At 39.4% G+C, this 23973-nt stretch overlaps 1 protein-coding gene across 2 annotated transcripts; it reads left to right on the forward strand.

Annotated features, from left to right (window-relative positions):
- Positions 1-1944: 1944 nt before the first annotated feature.
- On the forward strand, positions 1945-22314 carry LOC134676406 (THAP domain-containing protein 1-like). Of its 2 annotated transcripts, none has more exons than XM_063534795.1 (7): positions 1945-2527; positions 10743-10932; positions 12041-12094; positions 14223-14291; positions 15875-15946; positions 18280-18351; positions 19412-22314. In XM_063534795.1, exons 1-7 carry the CDS (start codon positions 2487-2489, stop codon positions 19997-19999), a joined length of 1086 nt encoding a protein of 361 aa, XP_063390865.1. In that variant the 5' UTR covers positions 1945-2486; the 3' UTR covers positions 20000-22314. The 2 variants fall into 2 exon arrangements, with proteins under 2 accessions (XP_063390865.1, XP_063390863.1); XM_063534793.1 differs by lacking the exon at positions 1945-2527 and adding an exon at positions 7665-7984 and having other exon boundaries at positions 19412-22313.
- Positions 22315-23973: the final 1659 nt, after the last annotated feature.

Raw genomic sequence — 23973 nt, forward strand, 5'->3', positions numbered from 1 at the left:
CCTTATACTGATCAACATTTGTTCAGGTACTTTTGAAAATAACTTGTAGTTTGATTTTTAATACACTTTAAAGGTTAATTCAAAGACGGAATGCTTCGAGCAACACCGGCTTCCGACACGTCGGAAGGGACGGGCCCAAGCGATATCTCACCGTACAAATCATTCTGCCATTTTTCGCGGGGGGAAGGTGCACACAGTCGCACTTCTCACACACTTACAAACAAAATCCAATCAAAGGCCCTACCGCGAACCACGTTCGACGTGTTGCCTCTCTATGGCACTTGTAAATTCATACGTAAGTATGACAGGGAGGCAACACGTCGAACTTGGTTTGCGGTAGGCCCTCTGTAATGACGACACAAATACATAGAAAATGTCACACGTCAAAGACAAATCTTGCAAACCTCGATCTCTTTTTGTGTACGGACGAGTGACTAGTGTCACAACACGCACACTAACACATTTTCGTTGAAGTATGTCATTGTATTCTGAGAGATGAGAAGTCGGATTTGTCGTTCGACCGATCCGCAATTTGTACTGAGCGAGCAAAATCGATAAATCCAACAATTACTTGAGACTAAAATATAATAATTGTATTTAAATGTAATTAAACGTATATGTAAAAAAAATATTACATGTGAAATGTAACACTTTCTGTTTGTAAATTTGATGTCCCCGACCTCTTTTTATAACAAAAAACCGAGCAAACAGGCATTTTTGTGCAGCAGTGTTCACGCGCGCGTCTGGACTCGGTCTAGTGAAAAATCCAAGTGCAACTAGTTTTATTACCCGCGCTAGATTATATTGACGCGCTAATCTTGTACCTCGGCAGAGGGGAAATAGTGCGAATGCCGCCTCCCTTCCGTGTTGCTCGAAGACGGAATGTATTGCGAATTTAGTTATGTTTAAGGCTTGACAAGCAACGTCAATCACAATGATATGGCGTGGCGATAGCGTCCATTGAATATAATATTTATTTTGTATGAAAAATAGGGAGTCTAAATACTTCATAATTTTTAAAAGTTGTTGAACAAAAGTGTCACTGTTTGAGGAGTACAATCTATGTTCTAATTATTTGCTCATGTTACAGGGCACACTCGGTATATATCTTGCCGCCCTAGGCCCGGGCCTACTGTGCCTTAGGGCAAATCCGCCACTGTGCGTCCCATACAGACATTTGATCCTCAAAACAAATATGATCGACAGATACCATTCATAAAAATTGTCAAATACCCTACTGGCACATATCATCGCATAGCGATAACGTTTATCTACAGTACTGTCTGGTTAACATTAAAGTCACTATCTCGCAACTAACTAACAACAGGAAATTGCTGATAAGATATAATGTGTCAACTTTGCATTTCGATTTATTTTAAATATTTGTATAAAATCTGATTGTCCAGATTGCAGTAGAGATCATTTTAAATATTAGTCTTTTGCAAGCCAAACGGCGCATCCATTTGCCGTGCCAGAAATAGAAATAGAAATAATTTATTTGCAGAAAAAGGGTACAAAAAGTATCTTAGGTTAAATGTACATTACATACAATCGTTTCACCTTCTTCAGTTGTTGATAAACAGCATGTAAATTTTTAATACATTGTTAATAATGAAATTACAATACAATTAATAACTATAAGGTACATACAGTAATCAAATTGCAAGCATACATTATTTAATTTTAATTTAATTTCAAGGCTATAACAGTAAATTAAACATTATGTACTTAATATTGATAAAATCATTTTTTTTTACTCTTTATGAGCAATATAATCATTAATGGTGTAAAAGCAGTGATCATGAAGCCATTTCCTTAGAGTTTTATTAAATGTATGGCCTTCGAGTGATTTTATTTGAACAGGCCAGTTATTGTAAATTTTTATACTTGTGTTATAAGCATTTTTTCTGTATAGAATAGAATAGAATAGATTTATTCGTAAGCACAAACAATCGGAACAGTACATAGTATAAAAGAAAACACAAAATAAGATTAAAGTGCCACGAAATGGCCCCATCTCAGCATGTTGCTGGTGGCTTCCAGCGCTGATCTTCCGATGAGACCATCAAGTGAGAAGAATCACGGAAGGTAACAAACAAGAAGAAAAAAGACAGAAATAACATACAGTCAACAGTTAATTAAATAAGAAAAAAAAAGTTACACAGCAAGAGGATACAACATAATGACTATTTACAATTAAGATTAATTAATACATAAAACAAGCATCGTGCTCTAAATCGCTGTATCGATCCGGTCCGACCATATCTTGGCTGAGCATTACAGCTGTATATACTACTAGCGCCAACGGTGGCTACACTAACTAAAAAGCAATGTCAGACCAAACCAATATCGAGCGTTCATTAAATCTACGTTAAAAAATCTTGTAAGATTAGCTTATTAGCAAAACAGCATTGTAGAATGACGAATTTACGAAAATGTACGAAATACTAACATAACAGCACTCTACTAAGTATGGCGTATAAGGAATGATGAACCCTTGTCAGGCCAAAGGAACAAAACACTTGAGGTAAGCATAAGTAAAATAACAAACTGCAAACTACATGTATATGTCTGTCATACATCGTGGCTGGTGTAAGTTATCTTTGTATTGTGTTCTTGGGTTGAGTGAGCACATATCTGTACGCGTTTAGAAATATTTTGGGTTTTTCTTGGAAAAAATACAGATTTTCAGTATATACATACAAGCTAGAGGTAATATGTTCATCTGTTTAAATAGTGGTTTACAACTAGTTCCTATATGAGCATTTGCTATAGCACGCATGCATTTCTTTTGGAGTTTGAATACTCTTTCTGCATCAACAGAGTTGCCCCATAGAATAAGCCCGTAATTAAGTATGGATGAGACGTAGCCACTGACGCCATGGCGCTAAAATTTAGTTTTGTGAATAAATAATGCCAACCTAAAACAAGTTTGCGTTTTTGTCGGTGAAATATTGCATTTATGTATATAGTTGCTATACAATCTTTTTTTGGATAAAATGTAAGGAATCGAATGGTATCCTAACTTATTTCCTTTTTGGAAGTTAAAAAAAAACTTAAATTTTGAAACTTCCAGGACCTGTGTTTTTGTACCTACTATTTCCATATATTATTTTAATATCCACATTATTGTGATTAATTGCTCATTTGCTATCTATTTTACTAGATTTTGTTATAAAATTCAACATGTGTCATCATCCTTAATAGAATTAACTACGTACCTACTTCTATACTCGTATGTTGTTCAAAGAGTTAGTAAAATTGGAAGTGTGTACTTACGTAACAGATAATGGTCTTGCGGCTCATCTTGCGGCCCCAGGGGCTCCTCGTCTGAAGCTGAACACGTAACACACAGTGTATGAGCAACTGGTAACACAACAACTGACTACGACTAAATATTCTATTTTATAGACCGACCGCTTAAATGAGTCCTTGCCTGCGCGGTACGGGGGCGACGGGGCGGCCGGTCTATAATAAAATAAATAAATAAATGAAATAAAATAGCCTTTTATTTCTTGCAATTATGACATTTTAGAATAGTTTTTAAATGAGTTAATATTTAGCAAGAACCGTCTTCGCAGGTGAAGGCCTCCTCCAGAGTTTTCCACTCATCTCTATCTTGAGCTATTTGCATCCAGTTTTGACCAGCGATATTTTTTATTTCGTCTTCCCATCTAGTCACAGGTTTTCCTATACCTTGTTTTCCTAGTGGCCCTTTCCATGACGTCACATTTTTGGTCCAACGCTGGTCCGGTATCCGTGATACATGTCCCGCCCACTTCCATTTTAGTTGTTTGGCGTGTCTAAGGTTAGGCTAGGCCGGTCTATAACAAGTCATATTCAGTATGGAGGCCGTACGCCTTACTGCTAAATAGCGCTCAACTTGTTTCCTTTTATTGGGGTTACGTACCTAAAGGGTAAAAACGGGACCCTATTACTGAGACTCCGCTGTTTGTCTGTACGTCTGTCTGTCACCAGGCTGTATCTCATGAACCGTGATAGCTAGACAGTTGAAATTTTCACAGACGATGTTGTTGCCCCTACAGCGACAAATACTAAAAACAAAATTAGATAAATATTTTAGTCTGATACAACGTGATTTTTTTGCGTAATGGTATGGATGCCTTAGTGCACGATTCGACTCGCACTTGGCCGGTTTTTTATAACTGCTGTCTGTTTTATTCTACAAAATTCTGGATAGCACACTAGATAGATACTTACATAAGGAAGACTCAGGAGACTCGCTGCACGCGCCATCTTCAGGGGGCTCAACTTTCAATGCTTCCTCTAAAATATAACATGTGATAAGGTTTTAAACAAATCTCTTAACTAAACATAAGAAGTGTTAGTAGACCAATTATGTTTAGTTGTTAATCTGTCCCATCAGCCAGGACACAACAGTACAATAGTGAAAAAGAAAAAGATAAAAAAGAAAAAAAGATTAAAAAAAAAATAAAGATTTTCATTCATTTTCATTCATTTCATTCAATAGTAGCTAGTATTTGGAAGAAATGATGTAACATGACCTATATATCAGATAATAGAATTAGTTTTCAATTAATTTACATGTCATAAAACTATGGTAATTAATGTAATTATCAGATTAAGGTCAGATGTGGTAAGCAAAACATACTTTATTTTTCTCGGGGTAGGAGAAACCATATAAAAAGTCCTTCTACATAAATATTTTCAAGTTAATTTTATTTATGAATTAGCTCTATTATTAGTATTATAATTTAATTTTTAATATCTTTAAGCATCTCTGTTTATTTTCCCTACAAGTGTCCACCTTCCCCCATAGTTCCTCTTATCCCACCTGACTCTATATCAATATTTTTGATTTAATTGAATGCCATAAAACCATTTAAAGAGTCACCCATCCTCTTGCCTGCTTTTGTTGATCTGTGTGACATGGCTGTATGTGTCTTGATATAAAAACTTAATATTTACCTTTGACACTCAGCCCTCCCTCTAACCACTCCTGCAGCTCGGCCTGGCAGTGCTGCACCTGCAGCTTGAAGAGGCACGCCTCCCGCAGCCGCCCCAGACACACCTCGCAGATACCACTCTTGTCAATGTCACATAAAGTTAGCTGCAAAATGTATGCTGGTCTTTACACCGTGACATATATGAAGTAATTTATGTCTATATTCTTGTTTAAAAAAATTGGAATGACTTGTCTACAGAAAACATGCATTTCTGATTATGTTTTTTACAATAATATTATAACCAGTAGAACTTGTGAAGATACCATATTGATAGATCTCTTTAGGGGGTCATTTAATAGGTTTTAGTTTAGTTAAACCTAAATAAAACATTATAACAGTAAAAAACCGGACAAGTGCGAGTCAGACTCGCCCACTGAGGGTTCCGTACTTTTTAGTATTCCTTGTTATAGTGGCAACAGAAATACATCATCTGTGAAAATTACAACTGTCTAGCTATCACGGTTCATAAGATACAGCCTGGTGAAAGACAGACGGACAGTGGATTAATAGTGTCCCTAAAAAGTAGTTGCATGGATCGCTATAAGTCAGTCTATAAGACAAGTATGTAATGGTAACAGCACATTTCAGATAACGGCGACGTAGGGCTTCGCAATGGACCCTTAGGTCTTTCCCTACCAACCTAATTAATACTGTGTACCTATATTTACTTACTTTCATTGCAAAGCATTCTTCCAACATGACCGAGTATATTTCCGTTATGCCGAGACGAGTGTACGGTGTCCTCAAATCTTTCTGCGAAGGCCGCTGCAGGCAGCAGTGGCACTGGTTTATTGATTCCATCACATTAGTTACTTCAAAACGCTCCTCACCGAATTTTTATTTATATGTACGAGTAATAAACTGTGTAAATATACTATTCTCGACCCAAACGCTAACGCGCAATTTGCACATGTAGTGTTTCTACGACAGTCAACAATCAACAAACTGAACTGACGTGACGTGACTGACAGTAATGACAGTGACACTGTGACGTCTGTGACAGTGACATTAGGGCTAGCGTGCACGAGAAACTTTTCGTTACGGGCCTAAAGGCCGTAACACACTATCGCACCGTACCGCGACCTTGGTGCGTCGCACCCATAAGCGAGAGCGAGACAGAGATATCTGTTCGTCCAGACGGAGACAATTTTTCGCTAATCTGATTAAATTGTCCGCTCAAATCGCGTGGTGATTTATGGTGATATTTGAGCGCTCTTAATTCAGTTTCAGTTTATTTATTCAAGAACAATTTAAGCGCCCTCCAGACTATGCGCGTGAATCGCGGGCGAAGCCGCGAACGCGAGTGTGGAGTCTAGTTCGCTGATATGCGAAATCGACTCCAGACTCGCGTTCGCGGCTTCGCGCCGCGATTCGCGCACGAGTGTGGAGCGGGCTTTACATCGTGTTTGAATATTCAATATACATATATACAATTATGATTAACCTAGTGAACAAAACAAAAACGCATACAAAACATACATGATTATTCAATAAATAAATTCTATTATGACATTAAACGTTTCAACAAACAACCACAGCAAATTCATAATAAAGTAAGAAAATAAATAAATAATAATCAATTAAGTATATAAGTTTATGTCAGCAACAATAAATAATAAGTGTTACATTAAAAATCACTAATGTCATAACAGCATTTTTCTAACAAATATACTTTTAACTTATCTCTAAAGCCCCCTCCAGACTATGCGCGTGAATCGCGGGCGAAGCCGCGAACGCGAGTGTGGAGTCGATTTGGCTGTCTGCGAAAATCGACGCCACACTCGCGTTCGCGGCTTCGCGCCGCGATTCGCGCACGAGTGTGGAGGAGGCTTAAAAGTTGCGGCGCATTTTAAAACTATAAAATCTGTAGGCATCTTGTTAAACAATCTGACCGCTTGAACTCTGGCGCTGTGTTCTACAACCTCCAGTCTCGGAGCTAATTTTGGAGTCAAGTTCTTAGTCCTAGAGGCTTCCCGCAACACCATTTCGGATTCCGTTTCATAACGATTTCGATGCTTGATAACATCCGTTAAAAGAACTAGTATGTAGAGGCTAGGTACAGTAAGTATTCTCAGACTCTTAAAGTCTTAAATTAAAAAAACAATGCCCCCAAACACAATACTAGCGTCATAAATTGGTATTATTGCATCCGTACCCTATTTTATCGGCAATATCGGTCAAATTAGGCGAGCCAAATTGGCTTTTGCGTCCGCACCTCCTGATTTGATCGGACAATTTAATCTGATTGTAGAAAAATTGTCCCCGTCTGGACAGGCCTTGATCATGACGCGTCTCAAGCCCCCTCCAGACTATGCGCGTGAATCGCGGGCGAAGCCGCGAACGCGAGTGTGGAGTCTAGTTCGCTGATATGCGAAATCGACTCCAGACTCGCGTTCGCGGCTTCGCGCCGCGATTCGCGCACGAGTGTGGAGCGGGCTTCACAACTTGACAGGGGGGCTACCGCAAAAACCGAAATTCGCAAATTGCGGGGATCTTTCTCTTTTACTCTAATAAAGGCGTAATTCGAATGACAGAGAAACATGCCCGTGGCCCGCAATTTGCGAACCTCGATTTTCGCGGTTATAGCCTTGAACAAGAAAAAAAAGTGTTAATAGTTTGTAGTTTCCAAACGCTTATGTCAATACATTGACACTGACAGTATTGAATATACTGTGAGGTGCGTCCATTGGGATGGTTATTGTGTTTCTGTTTCTTCTTGAGATTTACCAACCGATCAGGCCTGGATCAACATTACAAGCGAACTCCTGCAGCCTCTAACTTTGTCCTTGGCAAAATTGTCCTGGACAGATACCATTAAAAACAAAAACTGAACAGCGCATTGTTTTCAAACACATTTTTTTTTAAAGCCTTCGAGTCGCTATACGAGTAAAACAGGCAATATAAATATTAATTATCTATAACAATTTTACGATGCACTGTGCTGTGCGCGGGTGCAATTCTAAGAGGAGGAGATTAGAATGTCATACTTTTCACAGGTATGTACGTCTTCGAACAGTAACATTTATAAATGATTTTTTTTTTATTGTTACGTGAACAAATGTGTTTTAACCTCTAGCCGTCCAGAGACCTATAAAAAGGTCTCCTGTTCCATTCTAAATTGAACTTTGTATTGACAGAATAAAATTTCATTTTGCTTGGCAAGGTTTGACATATAGGTGGCTAGAGGTTAAGATTCAGTAAACAATTCAGCGTAGTTTCAATATTAGACTCTTATGTATCCTAGTTAGAGCGTTTTCACATTGTCTGATACGATATCGGATGTAGGATCGTACATCCCCGTAGCCAGGACGCGCGGGCGCGTCGGGCGCCGGTTTTAGCGGTCACGCACACTACAACAAGCATTATGCCTACACATACGCACACAAACAAATATTATCAGTCTGACAGCTGATGGGGGGTTCAGATATGGCTAAATTTATCGCAAGCACCTTTTCGATATCAAATACCACCCGTACATACCTAAATACCTTTGGCAGCCGGCTCGGAGCAGCGATGTGGCACGCAACAGCAGGCACGCCAGTAGATGTGCGGTTTGCGTTGCTGTGTCGCAAGTACACTGAGTCGAGGGGCTATGGAGCAATCCCCATTTGGTCATGATTTGCCTACAGAGACCAACTTGGGACCTGAGCCAATTTAAGGACTTTTTCGATAAACTCTTTTAAAAACCAACTCGATGAACATTTTCGTGTTTTGTAAAACACAAGTGGACATTGATGTGCACGTATCAGCTTTAAGCTGCCTGTGCGTTCACATATAATAATAATAAAATGGCCAAGGATCTTTATGGCCAGGTGGTAGTGTCACCGGGTCTGCGGCACACATCAGGCGGCTCACCCCGCAGGGGGCTGATGGTCTGCATTAGAGATGCAACGGATAGTTGTGGCCGGATACCGGATATTTGGCCTGACCGTCAGCCAAATATCCGGTATCCGGCCGCCGAATATTCGGCCAGCGGAACTAAACCTACATTTCGGTTATTCAGGTGCGCTTTCTGCAGGTTTAACCTGTTTCCTAGTGAATGTTCGCACGGAATGAGTGTGTGTGCAAGTCAGTGGAATTATTAAATTGTTTTAAAATAATAAACAAGTATGATTATGACTGTCCGTTTCTTTAATCCAATTTGTTTACTCTGAAATTAAGCAATTTACTATCTGGTATCCGGCCGGATAGTAGGTCACTATCCGGTATCCGGCCTGATAGTAAAATAATGGCCGGATAGGCCAGGTACAGGAGACGCATCTGAGACATGGGTCCTTTACCGTAAGCATATACGTACACTTGACAGATTCCACCTTAAATGCCTCCGAGATATTATGAATATCAAATGGACGGACCGGGTCAGAAACACAAACGTCCTGAGGCGCGCAAATGTCGGAGGCATTGAGGTGTATCTGATGAGGCGGCAGCTGCGGTGGTGTGGGCACGTGTCTCGGATGTCAGAAGACAGAGTGGCGAAGCGTATCTTCTTTTCAGAACTCCAGAATGGTAAGCGTAAAAGCGGTGGCCAGTACTTACGATATAAGGATGTTCTGAAAAGACATATGAAGAGATGCCAACTAGAGCCCTCTGACTGGGAGAGGAAGGCAGCGCAGCGGCCCGAATGGCGGCGCCTCATTAATGATAGAGTTAACATTTTTGAGACGGAACGCCGCAGTGAGCTCGACAAAAAACGTGATGAGCTTAAGACTCGGCCGACAACCTCAATTTTCTACAACTATGTAGGTGGTGTGCTGACGTGCCCAAAATGCGCTCGAGTATTTAGCAAGAAGATAGGGTACGTGAGCCACCTAAGAGCGCATCAGAGAGTGGATCAGCTACACTCTAATAACACGAGCTAAAAATTGCCTAGTCCAGAGCACACAGTCGCTGGGGCCGAAATCGGTCAGGAGAGCATCATCATCATCAGTCTGCATGACTCCTGAAACTCCTGCGACTTTTAAGATGAGCGGGTGGTGGGACATAGGTTATATTTGTGATCTACTCACAAAGCCCTTTCATTGGGTACAGTCACCTGCAATATTATGTTACACAATGAAGGCCGCAAAAATATCTGACACGATCATATTAGTAGAACCATAAGAGCGTGTCATATATTTTTGCAGCGTTCAAAGAGTAACATATTATTGCAGGTGACTGTACATATCCAAGACGACATGAGGAAAAATTTATTTTTATAGGACTTTTCTTTCGCTGGCTCGTCTACTATTATTTGTGTGACAAGAACAGATATTTTTCCTGAGTCATGGATATATGTTCTACATATTTAAGTATTTATATTATTTATTATATAATTATATTGTGGTAAAGTACTTACAACACAAGCCTTCTTGAGCTTACTGTAGGGCTTAGTCAAGGGCCATATTATATACTGTACTTAAGTTAAATTTAGTGTTTTTTTTCTATTTATTACAGTAAAATGTTCTACGATACATGTGCGAATAGGTAATTCGCAGCTAGTGTCAATGTCAACACTCCCTTTGGTCGTGTTTTAATTTATCCCCTCTCTAACTAATCGTTTCAAATTCCTCATTTTTCGCACTTGTATAGTAACGTATTTTACAGTACATATGGTCCTATTTTCCCGCACGAGTGCGTAAAATAGCACTTTTCGTGCGATATCAAAAGTTTAAAGTAAAACGTTGTACGATACACGTGCGAATTTATCATTTTTCGCACTTGTATCGTAATATTCGTAATGTAATATTTTGTGTTTAAAAACAGTTTTTGTTTTAGATTACCAAAACCAAACACCCCGGCTGGAGAGAAATGGTTAAATTTTTTGCGCTTTTGCAACGAAGACAGCAATTGGCAGCCGAAAAAGGATCAAAGGCTGTGTTCCAAACATTTCACGACGGATTCATTTGTGAAAAACTTAAATAATCAACGTACTTATTTAAAGGAGGAAGCCATACCCACGATAATCGTGAGTATTTAATGGCTCCTCTACACGATGGGCCAGTGCCGGCCACTCCAAGGGACGCAGCCATGCGGTAGAATGAGTTAGCAATATCACTTGCTCCCTCTAACGCATAAATGCGTCTCTTTGAGTGGCCGGCGCTGGCCCATCGTGTAGAGGAGCCATGAAGCAATAAAGAGATTCTTTATGCCCTCAGCTTTCAACTTCATGTGTGTTCATTTTGTTCAGACCGAGCTTTGCTTGGAAAACATATAAAAACTCAAAAACGCGCGTTCTCCCAGAGATAAGACATAGCTAAATCGATTTATCGCCCCCGAAAACCCCCATATAACAAATTTCATCGAAATCGTTAGAGCCGTTTCCGAGATCCCCGGAATATACAGTATGTATCAGAACGATAGGCAAAGAAAGAGACCCATTAATGTTTAGGTCATACTGAGCAACTTTTACTATGGGACCAACCCCGAAAACGCGGAAAAAAATTGGATGTTTCATACATTTTGCTGGTCTGAAGTTGAAATTTCTTATGGGAGAGTCAATTTTTAGGGTTCCGTACCCAAAGGGTAAAACGGGACCCTATTACTAAGACTTCGCTGTCCGTCCGTCCGTTCGTCTGTCCGTCCGTCCGTCCGTCCGTCTGTCCGTCCGTCCGTCCGTCCGTCCGTCCGTCCGTCCGTCCGTCTGTCCGTCCGTCCGTCCGTCTGTCACCAGGCTGTATCTCACGAACCGTGATAGCTAGACAGTTGACAGATGATGTATTTCTGTTGCCGCTATAACAACAAATACTAAAAACAGAAATGATCGCAGCGGGAGTGGTCAGTACTTGGATGGGTGACCGTTTTTTTTGCTTTCTTTTTGTTTTTTTTTGCATTATGGTACGGAACCCTTCGTGCGCGAGTCCGACTCGCACTTGTCCGGATTTTTTTCCACGTTTTCGGGGTTGGTCCCGTAGTAAAAGTTGCTTGGTATGACCTAAACATTAATGGTTCTCTTTCTTTGCTTTTCGTTCTGATATACTGTATATTTAAATAAACGAGAATTGTTTGTTTAAAGGTATGATAATGATGTTTTGTACATTTAAGAGATTATAATCAGATTATTGTTATTTTTTCAGGGCCCCGTCACATATCAAAAGATGACACGTAAAGTTAAGGATACACAGGAAAAGGTGAAATTATTACGTTTTTACAAGCTTTTATTTAGTTTCACCTAACCGTTGTCTGTCTGTCTGTAATCAAATCTTGCAAGTTAAATTTGATCCATTTTCCGGTTTCCGATTGAGCTGAAATTTTGCATACATACGTAAGTCGGGTGACAATGCAATATTATAGTGTCATCGAGCTGATCTGATGATGGAGACCGGAGGTGGCCATAGGAACTCTGTGATAAAACAACGAAACCTAATTGTGTTTGGGGTTTTTAGAATTGGTGAGTATTAGTTGCCTGTGGAAAAGAAAGTACAGTCGGCGATAAAAGCTTGAACCAAAAATGAAATTTTTGCCAAAAACTTATTTATTACGTTTACTTCTTGCTTGACAGTTCGCTGCCCCAATTCTGCAGCGATTTTGATTGATGATTAGGCTATCAAAATCGCTGCAGATTTTTCTTGGTCTCACTCTAAAACTCATCAAGATAATTCTTAAAAAAAACTCGTACACAAATTAAGGGGCCATTGATTAAGTCCGCCAGATGGTATCTGCCTGTCAGTTGTTCGGAACTGTCAACTTTTTGTTCTAACTGACAGGCCGATTCCGCCCGGCGGACTGTTAATCAGTGGGCCCATTTAAGTTGCGTTGTTTTATTAGTTTGCGACTATGGCCACCTCCTGTGTCCATCATTAGATCAGCTCGATGGTACCATGGTGCATGTGCGGTACCACTTTAAAATTGCGTAGGTAAAAAGTTTCAGCTGCTACGAATATAATTGAGGTCTACTTTGACATGCAGGATTTGACCCCAACACATAACACCCTTGTCAAATTTGTTTGACCCCCTCCAACCCCTATAGTTCGTTTTTTTTATCATTAGAAATAAGGTGTCTTTTAATTGAAAAACACATTTAATAAATAAGTTACGGCAAATATGTAACAATTATGAATCTAATACGATCATTTTTAATCTTCTGCTATCATAAGTAATAGTTTTTGATTTTTAAAAAGCGTTTTTCATTTAAAAGACATGTCAAGATCGCTTAGGTACCTTCTTGCAAGTTCTTTCTAATGCTAAAAAAACGAACTATAAAAGTGTAACATAATTACTATAATAGACGCCAAAAGATCGTCCCGATAGGGTAATAAGCCGAGCTGTCAACAAGGATGCGGCTAAAGTCGATATTTCTTATCGATGAATTACGCTTGCTCAATGAAACGGATACATCTGCATTTATTATAGTATCGACGGCTTCATTAATGTTTTAGAACCGTCTGGTAATAAATTTACAATATCACAGTGATACCGACAGTTTAAGCGCTGGTGGCCTAGCGGTAAGAGCGTGCGACGAAGGAGGTCGCGGGTTCAAACCCCGGCTCGTACCAATGAGTTTTTCGGAACTTATTACCAGTCGCTTTTCGGTGAAGGAAAACATCATGAGGAAACCGGACTAATCCCAATAAGGCCTAGTTTACCCTCTGGGTTGGAAGGTCAGATGGCAGTCGCTTTCGTAAAACTAGTGCCTACGTCAAATCATGGGATTAGTTGTCAAGCGGACCCCAGGCTCCCATGAGCCGTGGCAGAATGCCGGGATAACGCGAGGAAGAAGAAGAAGAGTGATACCGACAGTTCTAATACACCATCGATAATCTGCGAAGGTTGCGACACTAGTGATCCAAAAGACCACTAGATTTTTTTAGGGCTAGCCTCATCTCTTGACGCCTAAAAGGCTAAAAGCCTATTTTACTAATGAAATACAAAAGGCTTTTATCCTACCCTAAAAAAGAGCTAACAGGGCTCGAGTCCTTTGGATCACTATGCGACACGCATCCCTACAAGCAAGCAGTAAAAGGGACGGGGCCGGCCTGAAGATTTAAATAAATAAAATAAATAAATAAATATTGGGGACATCTTACACAGATCGACCTAGCCCCAAACTAAGCAAAGCTTGTACTGTGGGTGCTAGGCGACGATATACATACTTATATAAATAAATACATAATACATAAAAAACACCCATGACTCAGTAACAAATACATATTAGTGTTCATCACACAAATAAATACCCTTACTGGGATTCGAACCCAGGACCATCGGCTCACCGGAACGATCCTTTGGCGTCTACAACAGTGTACGTTGTAATTTCAGAGTCCATTGGCCGCGGACCTTCTGGTACCCAGTGCCACCGATACGGAAGGCCTCAATGAGATTAAACAGGTAAGTACCTATTTAGTTTGTTTAGGGCGATCGCTAGTGTGGGCGGGTGTAGGGTTGAAAATTCTCGTTAACCTTTTCGACGCCGTGTCAAACACAAAAGCTGTCACTCAGACGCCACGTCACCGAAGTGTCAAAACTGAAATTGAACTTTATGCATATGCACGTAGGTCTATGTTGCTCTGTGGTCTGTGACCGATTAATCGGTCTTTGGCGTTGAACCTGCGGTGCGGATATATCGGTCATTGGCGTCCAAAAGGTTAAAATCAAATAATTTTTTTCAGGACGTTTTTGAAATTTTCGCTTTTTTCAGTTTTGTTTGGGAAAGAAATGAAACTTTTTTATACTAACAATAATGTCAAAGTCAATACACATTTTCACAAACGATTGCGAGCATTTAGATAACAAAGGGTGTAGTTATCTAAACTATGGATTAAATATTAAATGGAAAAAGTCACAAGTTCTTTTCAAAGTGCGTTTTTTTTCGTTTAACCATCCAACCCCTAAAAGTGTGACTTAAGAGCCCTTCAACGTGCACACTAGCGCCACAGCTAAATAATCGTGATTATTTAAATTTAACGAAAGATATTTAAAAAAGCGGCCAAGTGCGAGTTGGACTCGCACATGAAGGGTTCCGTAACAGCAAGTAACATAATAAAATTGCGGTTTACGGTTTATGACGTATTAAAAAAAAACTACTTACTAAATCTTGTTCAAACCAATTTTCGGTGGAAGTTTTCATGGTCATCTACATTATATATATTTTTTTTAGTTTTATCATTCTCTTATTTTCGAAGTTACAGGGGAAGTTACACACACATTTTACCACTTTGGAAGTGTCTCTCGTGCAAACTATTCAGTTTAGAAGAAAATGATATTAGAAACCTCAATATCATTTTTGAAGACCTATCTATACCCCACACGTATAGGTTTGATGAAAAAAAAAATTTTGAGTTTCAGTTCTATGTATGGGGAACCCTAAAAATTTATTGTTTTTTTTCTAGTTTTGTATGAAAATATTAATGCGGTTCACAGAATACATCTACTTACCAAGTTTCAACAGTATAGTGCTTATAGTTTCGGAAAAAAGTGGCTGTGACATACGGACGGACAGACAGACAGACAGACAGACATGACGAATCTATAAGATCGGAACCCTTATTTATTTTAAATAAATAAATAAAATAAATAAGGGTTCCGTTTTTTGCCATTTGGCTACGGAACCCTAAAAAGGGGGCCACTATGTACTGTATTTTGTATTTAAGTACCCTTTGAATACATCAAACTAGTTTTTATGTTGCTGGGTTTGTCAATCTATGCGTCCAAAGTTAAAACGGCCGTTTTTGTTTTAAGTTCCTAGATCGACGAAACCAGCAACATAAAAACTAGTTTGATGTATTCAAAAGGTACTCAAATACACAATACAGTACGTAGAGGCCTCCTTTTTTAAATACTTGTCGTTAAATTTAAATAATCACGATTATTTAGCTGTGGCGCTAGTGTGCACGTTGAAGGGCTCTTAACTTTGGACGCATAGACTGACAAATCCATTATCTCTTATTTACCAGCGCTCGTTGTAATTTCAGAGCCCAGCGGCCGCGGAGCCCCTGGTACCCAGCCCCAGCAGCGACACAGAAGACCTAGATGTGATGAAACAGGTATAGTTCGTAGCTTCGTAACTGAGCCCGGAGGCTAATCCTATTGTCTATTGTTAAGTAAAACCGCACGTGCTACTTACCTGCAAAAAAGGGTCTTCATTATTCTATTTGGCACCTGAGCGCGGGCTAGTCCAACGCTCAAAAAACCAGTGTAGGTGCGCTCTCCGATAACGCGCCTTTGTTACGCATCTCGATGACACATTTTAGACTGGTTCTGTAGCGTTCGAGTCGCCGGCACTCAGTAACCGAAGTACGCAGATTTTTATGCAGGTGGTGGTGGCACGTGGCACGAGCGGTTTTACTTAACAATAGAGAATAGGATTAGCTCGGGCTCTGTTTGAAACCTACAAATTATACCTAATTGCCTATCGATACGAGTAACAATATTTTTACCCCAGGAATTACACAATGTTTTTCATCATACTTGCGAAGAAAAAACTAAATTTTAAGCGAAATCATTTCAAACACAAATATAAAATAATTTTCATCACACTCGCTCAGTAAATGTGGAATTGCGCGCAGGTTTAGCGGGAGTTATAGAAAAAGCGTTCTCCCTAGGGAGTTATGAAGTTTCTGTGCCATAATTAACAGTTTTTTGTCTTTATACTTAATTTTTGTATTGCAAGTGTGATGAAAAACATTGTGTGGAACTCGGGGCGTAATAATATTGCAAACTCGAGTCTATAAATCGCTCCGGCAAGCCGTCGCGATTTAACTTAATCTCGTTTGCAATATTCAACTTACGCCCCATGTTGCACAATGTACTATTTCGAATTTAAACTGTTGTGAGACATACTAACATTGAAAATTTTACGGTTTAGAGTTAGACTCACTTGTTTTTAGTCACTCGCGCGACATGTTTCGGAGAGCCTAGGTCTCCTTTCTCAAGCACTAACAGTGCGAGCAGCGTTCACGACGGCCGTGTATCGCGTACTGCGGCTCGCCGCGTCGCAAAACAATTTGTGCGTCGTAAAATAATTTATAAACGTCAGTATTTTCAATGTAAAACTCATTTAAAACTGCTTGATTCGTATGAATTAGTGACATAATTTAATAATCCATAACTCACTCGTGTGTTATAGCTTTTTTTTTCAGAAACTATAACTCCCGCGGGAACAATATAGGCCTTTGTCCTTCAGTACACCGGTGCATGAAATAAGATCTTTTTCGAGCAAGTGTGATGAAAAGAAAAATAAATAATAATATTAAACAGTAAAAATATGGGTGCACAAATCATCTCAAAAATATGTCCCATAGCTCTTATGTCAGTGAATTAAGAGCTATGGGACATATTTTTGAATAAGTTGGCTGCACCCATATTTTTACAGTTGACTGTACCGTCAAACGCCGCAAATATGTCACACTATACTGCAAAACGTAATTCAAGACCAAAAATGTAAGACAATGTTGCCACTGCAATAATTTGTTTGTAAAATAGTAAATTCCTTTTGATAAATAATCACGCTAAGATAATTTAATCATTAGTAATTTTACTCCTACTATTTAAAAAAATACTTTATTTGTACATAAATACAAGACGCGCTAGTAAAAAAGTGGCAACATTTCTTACTTTTTTTGGTCTTGAATTACGTTTTGCAGTGCTAGGTAGTAGCGACATATTTGGGCGTTTGGTGTGGAAACCTTGGGGCCGTGGGGACCTAGCGCGCGTCGCCTCTATGAGGAGCTGTCAAAGCGCCTCATAGAGGCCTCCGGTGACCAGAGGGCTCGCCAATATTTTGCCCAAAGGATCAGCATTGCCATCCAGCGGGGCAATGCATCCCGCCTTCTGGGCACCCTACCTACGGACTACGACTTAGGGCAAATTTTTTTTCACATCACCTATTCGGAAAAGAGCTTTTTCTTCCCTGCTAGGAGGGATCAAAGTGGCACTTTTCCTCCCTGCTAGGTGGGATCAAAGTAACACTTTTCTGTTCAAGCACACTATTTTTACATTTTTTGCACATTATTTTTTCAGCTTAAATAATTTGTTCAAGCATCAGATTGTGTCAACACCAAGATCTTGATATTTTCCTCATAGTTGATGTGAAAAGCAGTATGTGTCACACGGTATCAAAATTATTTCGTCTTAGGCGTTAACACTTGAATCCCTCATTACGCTCAGGATTCTACTTTAGAATCCCTCACTACTACGTTCGGGATTCTATTGTAGAATCCATTGCTTCATTCAGGATTCAATGTACGCCGTTGACGGAAATATATCATTTTGATCCCTTGTAACACAAACTACTATATTTAGGTATAAGTTTAAGTGTTTTTATTAAGTTGTATAATAAAAATGTTATTAAATAAATAAAGCTACGTCTTAACTCCAGAGTCCATCGTCCTCCGATACATGGGTACCGAGCCCCAGCTACGAAATGGAAGTCGAGGATGAGTTTTATGAGGTACCTGTTCAGTTTATTTAACCCTTTCAACGCTACGTCTATCGTCTCTGTAGCCTTCTTCCTTGCGTTATCCCGGCATATTGCCATGGCTCATGGAAGCCTGGGGTCCGCTTGGCAACTAATCCCATGGGTTGGTGTGAAAAATGTTGTGTTTCACTCGGGGGCAAATTTTGTTTAACCCTCGTGCTTTGAAACCCTCGTAACGCTCAAGATTCCATTTTTGAAGCACTCGCTACGCTCGTGGTTTAATTTTGGAATCTTCCGCTTGCTCGGGTATCAATATTAGCACGAGCGGTTAAACAACAACTTTGCCCCCTTGTAAAACAATAGTACATTGTGCAACATGGGGCGTAAGTTGAATATTGCAAACGAGAGTAAGTTAAATCGCGACGGCACGCCGGAGCGATTTATAGACTCGAGTTTGCAATATTATTACGCCCCGAGTTACACACAATGTTTTCCATCACACTTGCGATACAAAAATTAAGTATAAAGACAAAAAACTGTTAATTATGGCACTAGAAACTTCATAACTCCCTAGGGAGAACGCTTTTTCTATAACTCCCGCTAAACCTGCGTGCAATTCCACATTTACTGAGCGAGTGTGTGTGAAAATAACTATTCCTCAATAGCTGCAGAGCTTGGTCTGCCTGCTTATTTAAAATCGTAAAGCATCTGCCATTAAATCGTCTTTCAAAGTCGCTATTACATTTATTTTTAACCCTTTATAAGGCATAAGGGTGTCAGGAATTATGCAAATATGAACAATTTAAGTTAAAGTTCAAAATTAGGTGGGAAATATATTCCCTCTGTCTTATATAGTTCGTTTTTTTTAGCATTAGAAAGAACTCCACAGAAGCAAGCGTGCAGTTTTTATCAGGCTCTTTAATTGTTAATAATTATTGAATTATCTAATGTAGCATGGTCAATACATACAATTTACTTCAAATTATTACAGCTAAAAGTGCCGGATTTGGAACCACAAGCTTACTTCTGCGAAGTTCTTTCTAATGCTAAAAAAAACGGACTGTAAAGGCTTAACGCACTTCGTGTCTTTTAGGTTCCAATGGTAACCCTAGCTCCAGCCGTATCTTCAAACAAACTCCGTCCTTGCTGCGACAATAATAAAGAACTCTTAATTAAAATTGACAAGTTAGAAAGGACAGTAAAACGGGTACAAAAAGTAGCAAACAAACGCAATTCGACAATTAGAGCTTTGAGAATGCAGCTTAAGAGACTAAGGAAGAGTAAAGAAGCTGAAAGCGAGAACTTGCTGAGGTTCGCACAGAAAGAAAGAGATGACAGGGAATACATTACTGTCATGAATTGTTTGAGAATAAACAACCCGTTGCTTGATCATTTTGTTTCTTCCGCGAGAGGAAAGATGTCAGAGCCTAGCGCCGCCCTGAAGAAATACGTCATGATGCTTCATCTAGTTTCTCCGCGTGCGTATAATTTCGTGAGAGAGGAATGCGATTTGGCGTTGCCCCACCCAGAAACCGTTGCCAAATGGTGCCGGAGAGTGTACAATCCTGATGTTAGTGACGATGAATGCGATCCTGGTTTTACGAAAGAAGAATACGATGAGATCAAGGATAGGGTTAAACAAAATGACGCCAAACCTGTGTACTTAGTTTTCATGGATTAAATCACTCTAAACTGAAAATCGTAAGTCAAGTCCAAATAAGTTTTTGGCAAAAATTTCATATTTGGTACAAGCTTTTATCGCTGACTGTACTTTTCTTTCCACAGGCAACTAATGCTCATCGAGACAATTTTAATAACCCCAAACACAATTAGGTTTCGTTGTTTTATCACATAGTTCCTATGGCCACCTCCGGTCTCCATCATCAGATCAGCTCGATGACACCATAATATTGTATTGTCACCCGACTTACGTATGTATGCAAAATTTAAGCTCAATCGGAAACCGGGAAGTGGATCAAATTTAACTTGCAAGATTTGATTACACACAGACAATGGTCAGGTGAAACTAAATAAAAGCTTGTAAAAAAGTAAGACAACGTTGCCACTGCAATAATTTGTTTGTAAAATAGTAAATTCCTTTTGATAAATAATCACGCTAAGATTATTTATTTATTACTAATTTTACTCCTACGATTTAAAAAAGAATTTTTTGTTACTTATTTCTACAGAAATACAAGACGCTAGTAAAAAGTGGCAACATTGTCTTTTCTTGGTCTTGAATTACGTTTTGCAGTATAGACCGCGGGTCAGGAGCAAATATTTAATAACATCAGTCATCGCCTCCCGTTTGATACTTTGTCAGATGATAGTTTAGATGTTATCATGACTTAAAAAAATAGTCAGCCGGTTGTATCGCGGTGGAAAGACCGTCAGTTGATCCTGTCCGCAAATCCATAAGGCGTTTATTGAAATGCCTGACGAAACCCTACATGCAAAGTTTAATGATTTAGTTATTACTATAATAAAAAAGGTACAGTGCTTATTTTTTACATGTTTATGCAAGTAGCTGACGGTGTTTCCAGCGCTATACAACCGGCTGACGGTTTTTTTTATTTATAATAATTAATAACATCTAAACTATCTTCTGACAAAGTATGAAACGGGAGGCGACGACAAAATTTATTTTATTTTTTACTTGTTTCGGTGGCTGTCATTCCTCAACCCACCAACGGTGCGCCAGCTGACGTCCATGTGGGATCATCATACATAGCCGTTAACCAATATACGAGTTATCACCCGGGAGGCGATTGGTCATGGAAATCTGTTAGTGGGTCGCGGTCTACTAGTAGAGCAGAAGGTCTGCCAGACTGCCTTGCTTGCTCCTGGCAAGGGGTTGTGCACAAATCACGCGAGGTGTTTTCGGGTACTTTTTGACCCCCCCTCCCCCTTGGTGATATTTGGTGAGGTTTTTGGCTACCCCCCTCCCCCCACACAACCTCACGTGTATTTTTTTTTAATTTTTTCATTCGACCTAATTTTAAGATAAATAGTATTTTATATAGAAAATATTGTTTATTTTTCTATTTTCGTTAAAAAATAGACCTGCTATTTTGAAATGTAGAGTGTAGATTTATGTTTAACGAAACCGAGAAAAAGTATCTACTCATGTGGTAGGTTTTTTTTCTTAGTTTCGTTCACTGTAGAAAAATACACTTGAGGTTTCCTTATACCCCCCTCCCCCAACGTGATCTATCGTGATTTTTTCGCGACCCCATCGAACCTCGCGTGATTTGTGCACAAGCCCCAATAGCTAACCCAGTGGTGGGTAAACATTTTTCATGGGGGGGGGGGGCAGAAAGTTTAAGAAATTTAAGTGAAGGGCCAGAATTGTATTCGTATTGCGAAATAATACGTTTATTCCATAAACTAATTATTTCATAGGACCGGCGGCGGGCCGGAAAAAATGTGACGTTCCATGGTAAAAGGTACCTTATGGCGGCTGGCGCTTACGTCGCATAGCGCCGCAATTATATTGGAGCGGCGTTAGTAATAGCGTAAGCGCCAACCGCCTTAAGGTACCTTTACCCGTGGGACGTAACAAATCCATTCGCGGCCCGGAGATGTCCCGCGGGCCGTGCTTTGCCCACCATTGGGCTAACCCATATCGTGTAGGTGTGTTTAGTTTTTTATTATTTAATTTATTTTATCGTCGGGTGACAAGCAAAAGTCACTAACTAAAATCATTGCAATTATTGGACAATACACCGTGTTACAAGTGTAATAAAGTGCATTGTTTCTTGAATTTTTTGTATTGTTTATATTATTGTGCCACTAACATAGTTATTAAGATAACTCTGTAACTAACGTACTATGGATCGAACTTGGTCTGAATTAAATGATTTATTGTAAATTACATTAAGGGGTTATCCATTAATTACGTCACACGTTTAGGGCTTGGGAGGGGGTCAAGAAAATGTGACATGTTGTGACATGGGGGAAGGGGGAGTCACAAACATTGTGACGTCACTTTAACTTCATCACTATTCATCAGTAACCGAAAATTAATTTATATTTTTTTATTCGCTGTACATTTAAATAATGAGGTTTTGGAAGTAGGTAGGTAATTTTCGTTCCTAATTGGTTTTGTGTTATAAAATTACTAATATTTCTTTTACCGAAAATATGTTTTTATTAAAAAAATAATGCCGGGTTAGTATTGCCGATTTCGTTGAGAACAAAATTGCCTAAAATGTGACGTCACACCAGGTGGGGAGGGATTTGCAAAATGTGACCAAGTGTGACAAGGAGGGAGGGAGGGGTCAAAAAACCTAGAAATTCATGTGACGTAATTAGGGGTCATCCATTAATTACGTCACACCAATTTCTAGGTTTTTTGACCCCTCCCCCCCCTTGTCACACTTGGTCACATTTGGCAAACCCCTCCCCCCCTAGTGTGACGTCACATTTTTTCTACGAAATCGCCAAATCGAATTAAGTAAATACCTAAGTATTATTAATATTTTATCAAAATATTTTTGACGATATAAATACTCGTATTGGTAATTTTATAACCCAAAACCTCTTAGGAAAGAAAATTAAACGATTAAAAACTATTTTCGTTTTAAAAACTTGTTATTTAAATGTACAGCGAACTAAATAATTTAAATAAATTTTCGGTTACTGATGAAGTTAAAGTGACGTCACAAAGTTTGTGTCTCCCCCCTCCCCCATGTCACAATATGTCACATTTTCTTGACCCCCTCCCTCCCCCTAAACGTGTGACGTAATTAATGGATGACCCCTTAATGGATGATCCCTAAATTGCATTAATCATTGGCCCGAAGTGTCCAGGAGATTGGTGCTCAGACACAATTAGCCTCCTAAGACCCAGAGTCATTTTTGCTGTTTTGAATTTGGAACCTTCTTTTATACCATTATAGTTCAGAATTCGATTTTAATTTGTTCTTTTTAAAGGAACTCAGGACTTAGGAGGTAAGAGAGAGAAAAGTTCGTTTATCTCGTTATTGTTTGAATTGAATAATAAACAAATATAGATTAATTAAATATATATTTTTTACTTAGACCACTTAATTTACATTTTCTATAGGTACATAGGTACTCGATCGTACAGTCGCCATGAGATATATCGCAGCGGCCAAGGTGCTCACAAATATCCGAACACGCCTCTATTGTCAGGGCGTTAAAGCGCTTGTTCAGATATTGTGAACACCTTGGCCGCTCCGATATATCTGATGGCGACTGTACCTACCCTATCTAACCAGTAGAACGAATTACTATTAATGCTCATCAATGCATGGCAATCAAAACCATAATCAATTTCCATGGGTATATAAAGAGGTTTATAGTTCCTATCTAGTCGTTATTATACTTATTACTTGCTGTTACTTGCGGAGAAACAAGGTAGGTGCCTGTGCCAAAGAAGGTCTATTTATATTTATTTGTATGTCTTTCCCATCACGGAGCAATGTACCGGACCTTTGGGAGGCGTGCGCGGAGCCGAAGCCATCACGTAGAGGCCCTTTTGACACTTTAATGAAGTAATGTACACCGAGAGGATGCTGCCCTAGCTCGTGTCATGGGACGCACGCAAAGGCAGCTCCCGCCAGGGATGTATCTAAGGACGATTGAGAGTTGATGGAATATAAAATGAACTATAGACCGACTGCTTAAATG

The sequence above is a fragment of the Cydia fagiglandana genome, chromosome 24 (assembly GCF_963556715.1).
Source record: "Cydia fagiglandana chromosome 24, ilCydFagi1.1, whole genome shotgun sequence".
Classification (NCBI taxonomy): domain Eukaryota; kingdom Metazoa; phylum Arthropoda; class Insecta; order Lepidoptera; family Tortricidae; genus Cydia; species Cydia fagiglandana.

What these genes read in the sequence shown, in the direction of transcription:
- LOC134676406 (XM_063534793.1), top strand. Translation starts at nt 7,920, where the DNA reads ATGCACTGTGCTGTGCGCGGGTGCAATTCTAAGAGGAGGAGATTAGAA. An exon ending in TTAAGGATACACAGGAAAAG is followed by an intron (nt 12,095 to 14,222) that starts GTGAAATTATTA and finishes TTGTAATTTCAG; the next exon opens with AGTCCATTGGCCGCGGACCT. An exon ending in TCGAGGATGAGTTTTATGAG is followed by an intron (nt 18,352 to 19,411) that starts GTACCTGTTCAG and finishes CGTGTCTTTTAG; the next exon opens with GTTCCAATGGTAACCCTAGC.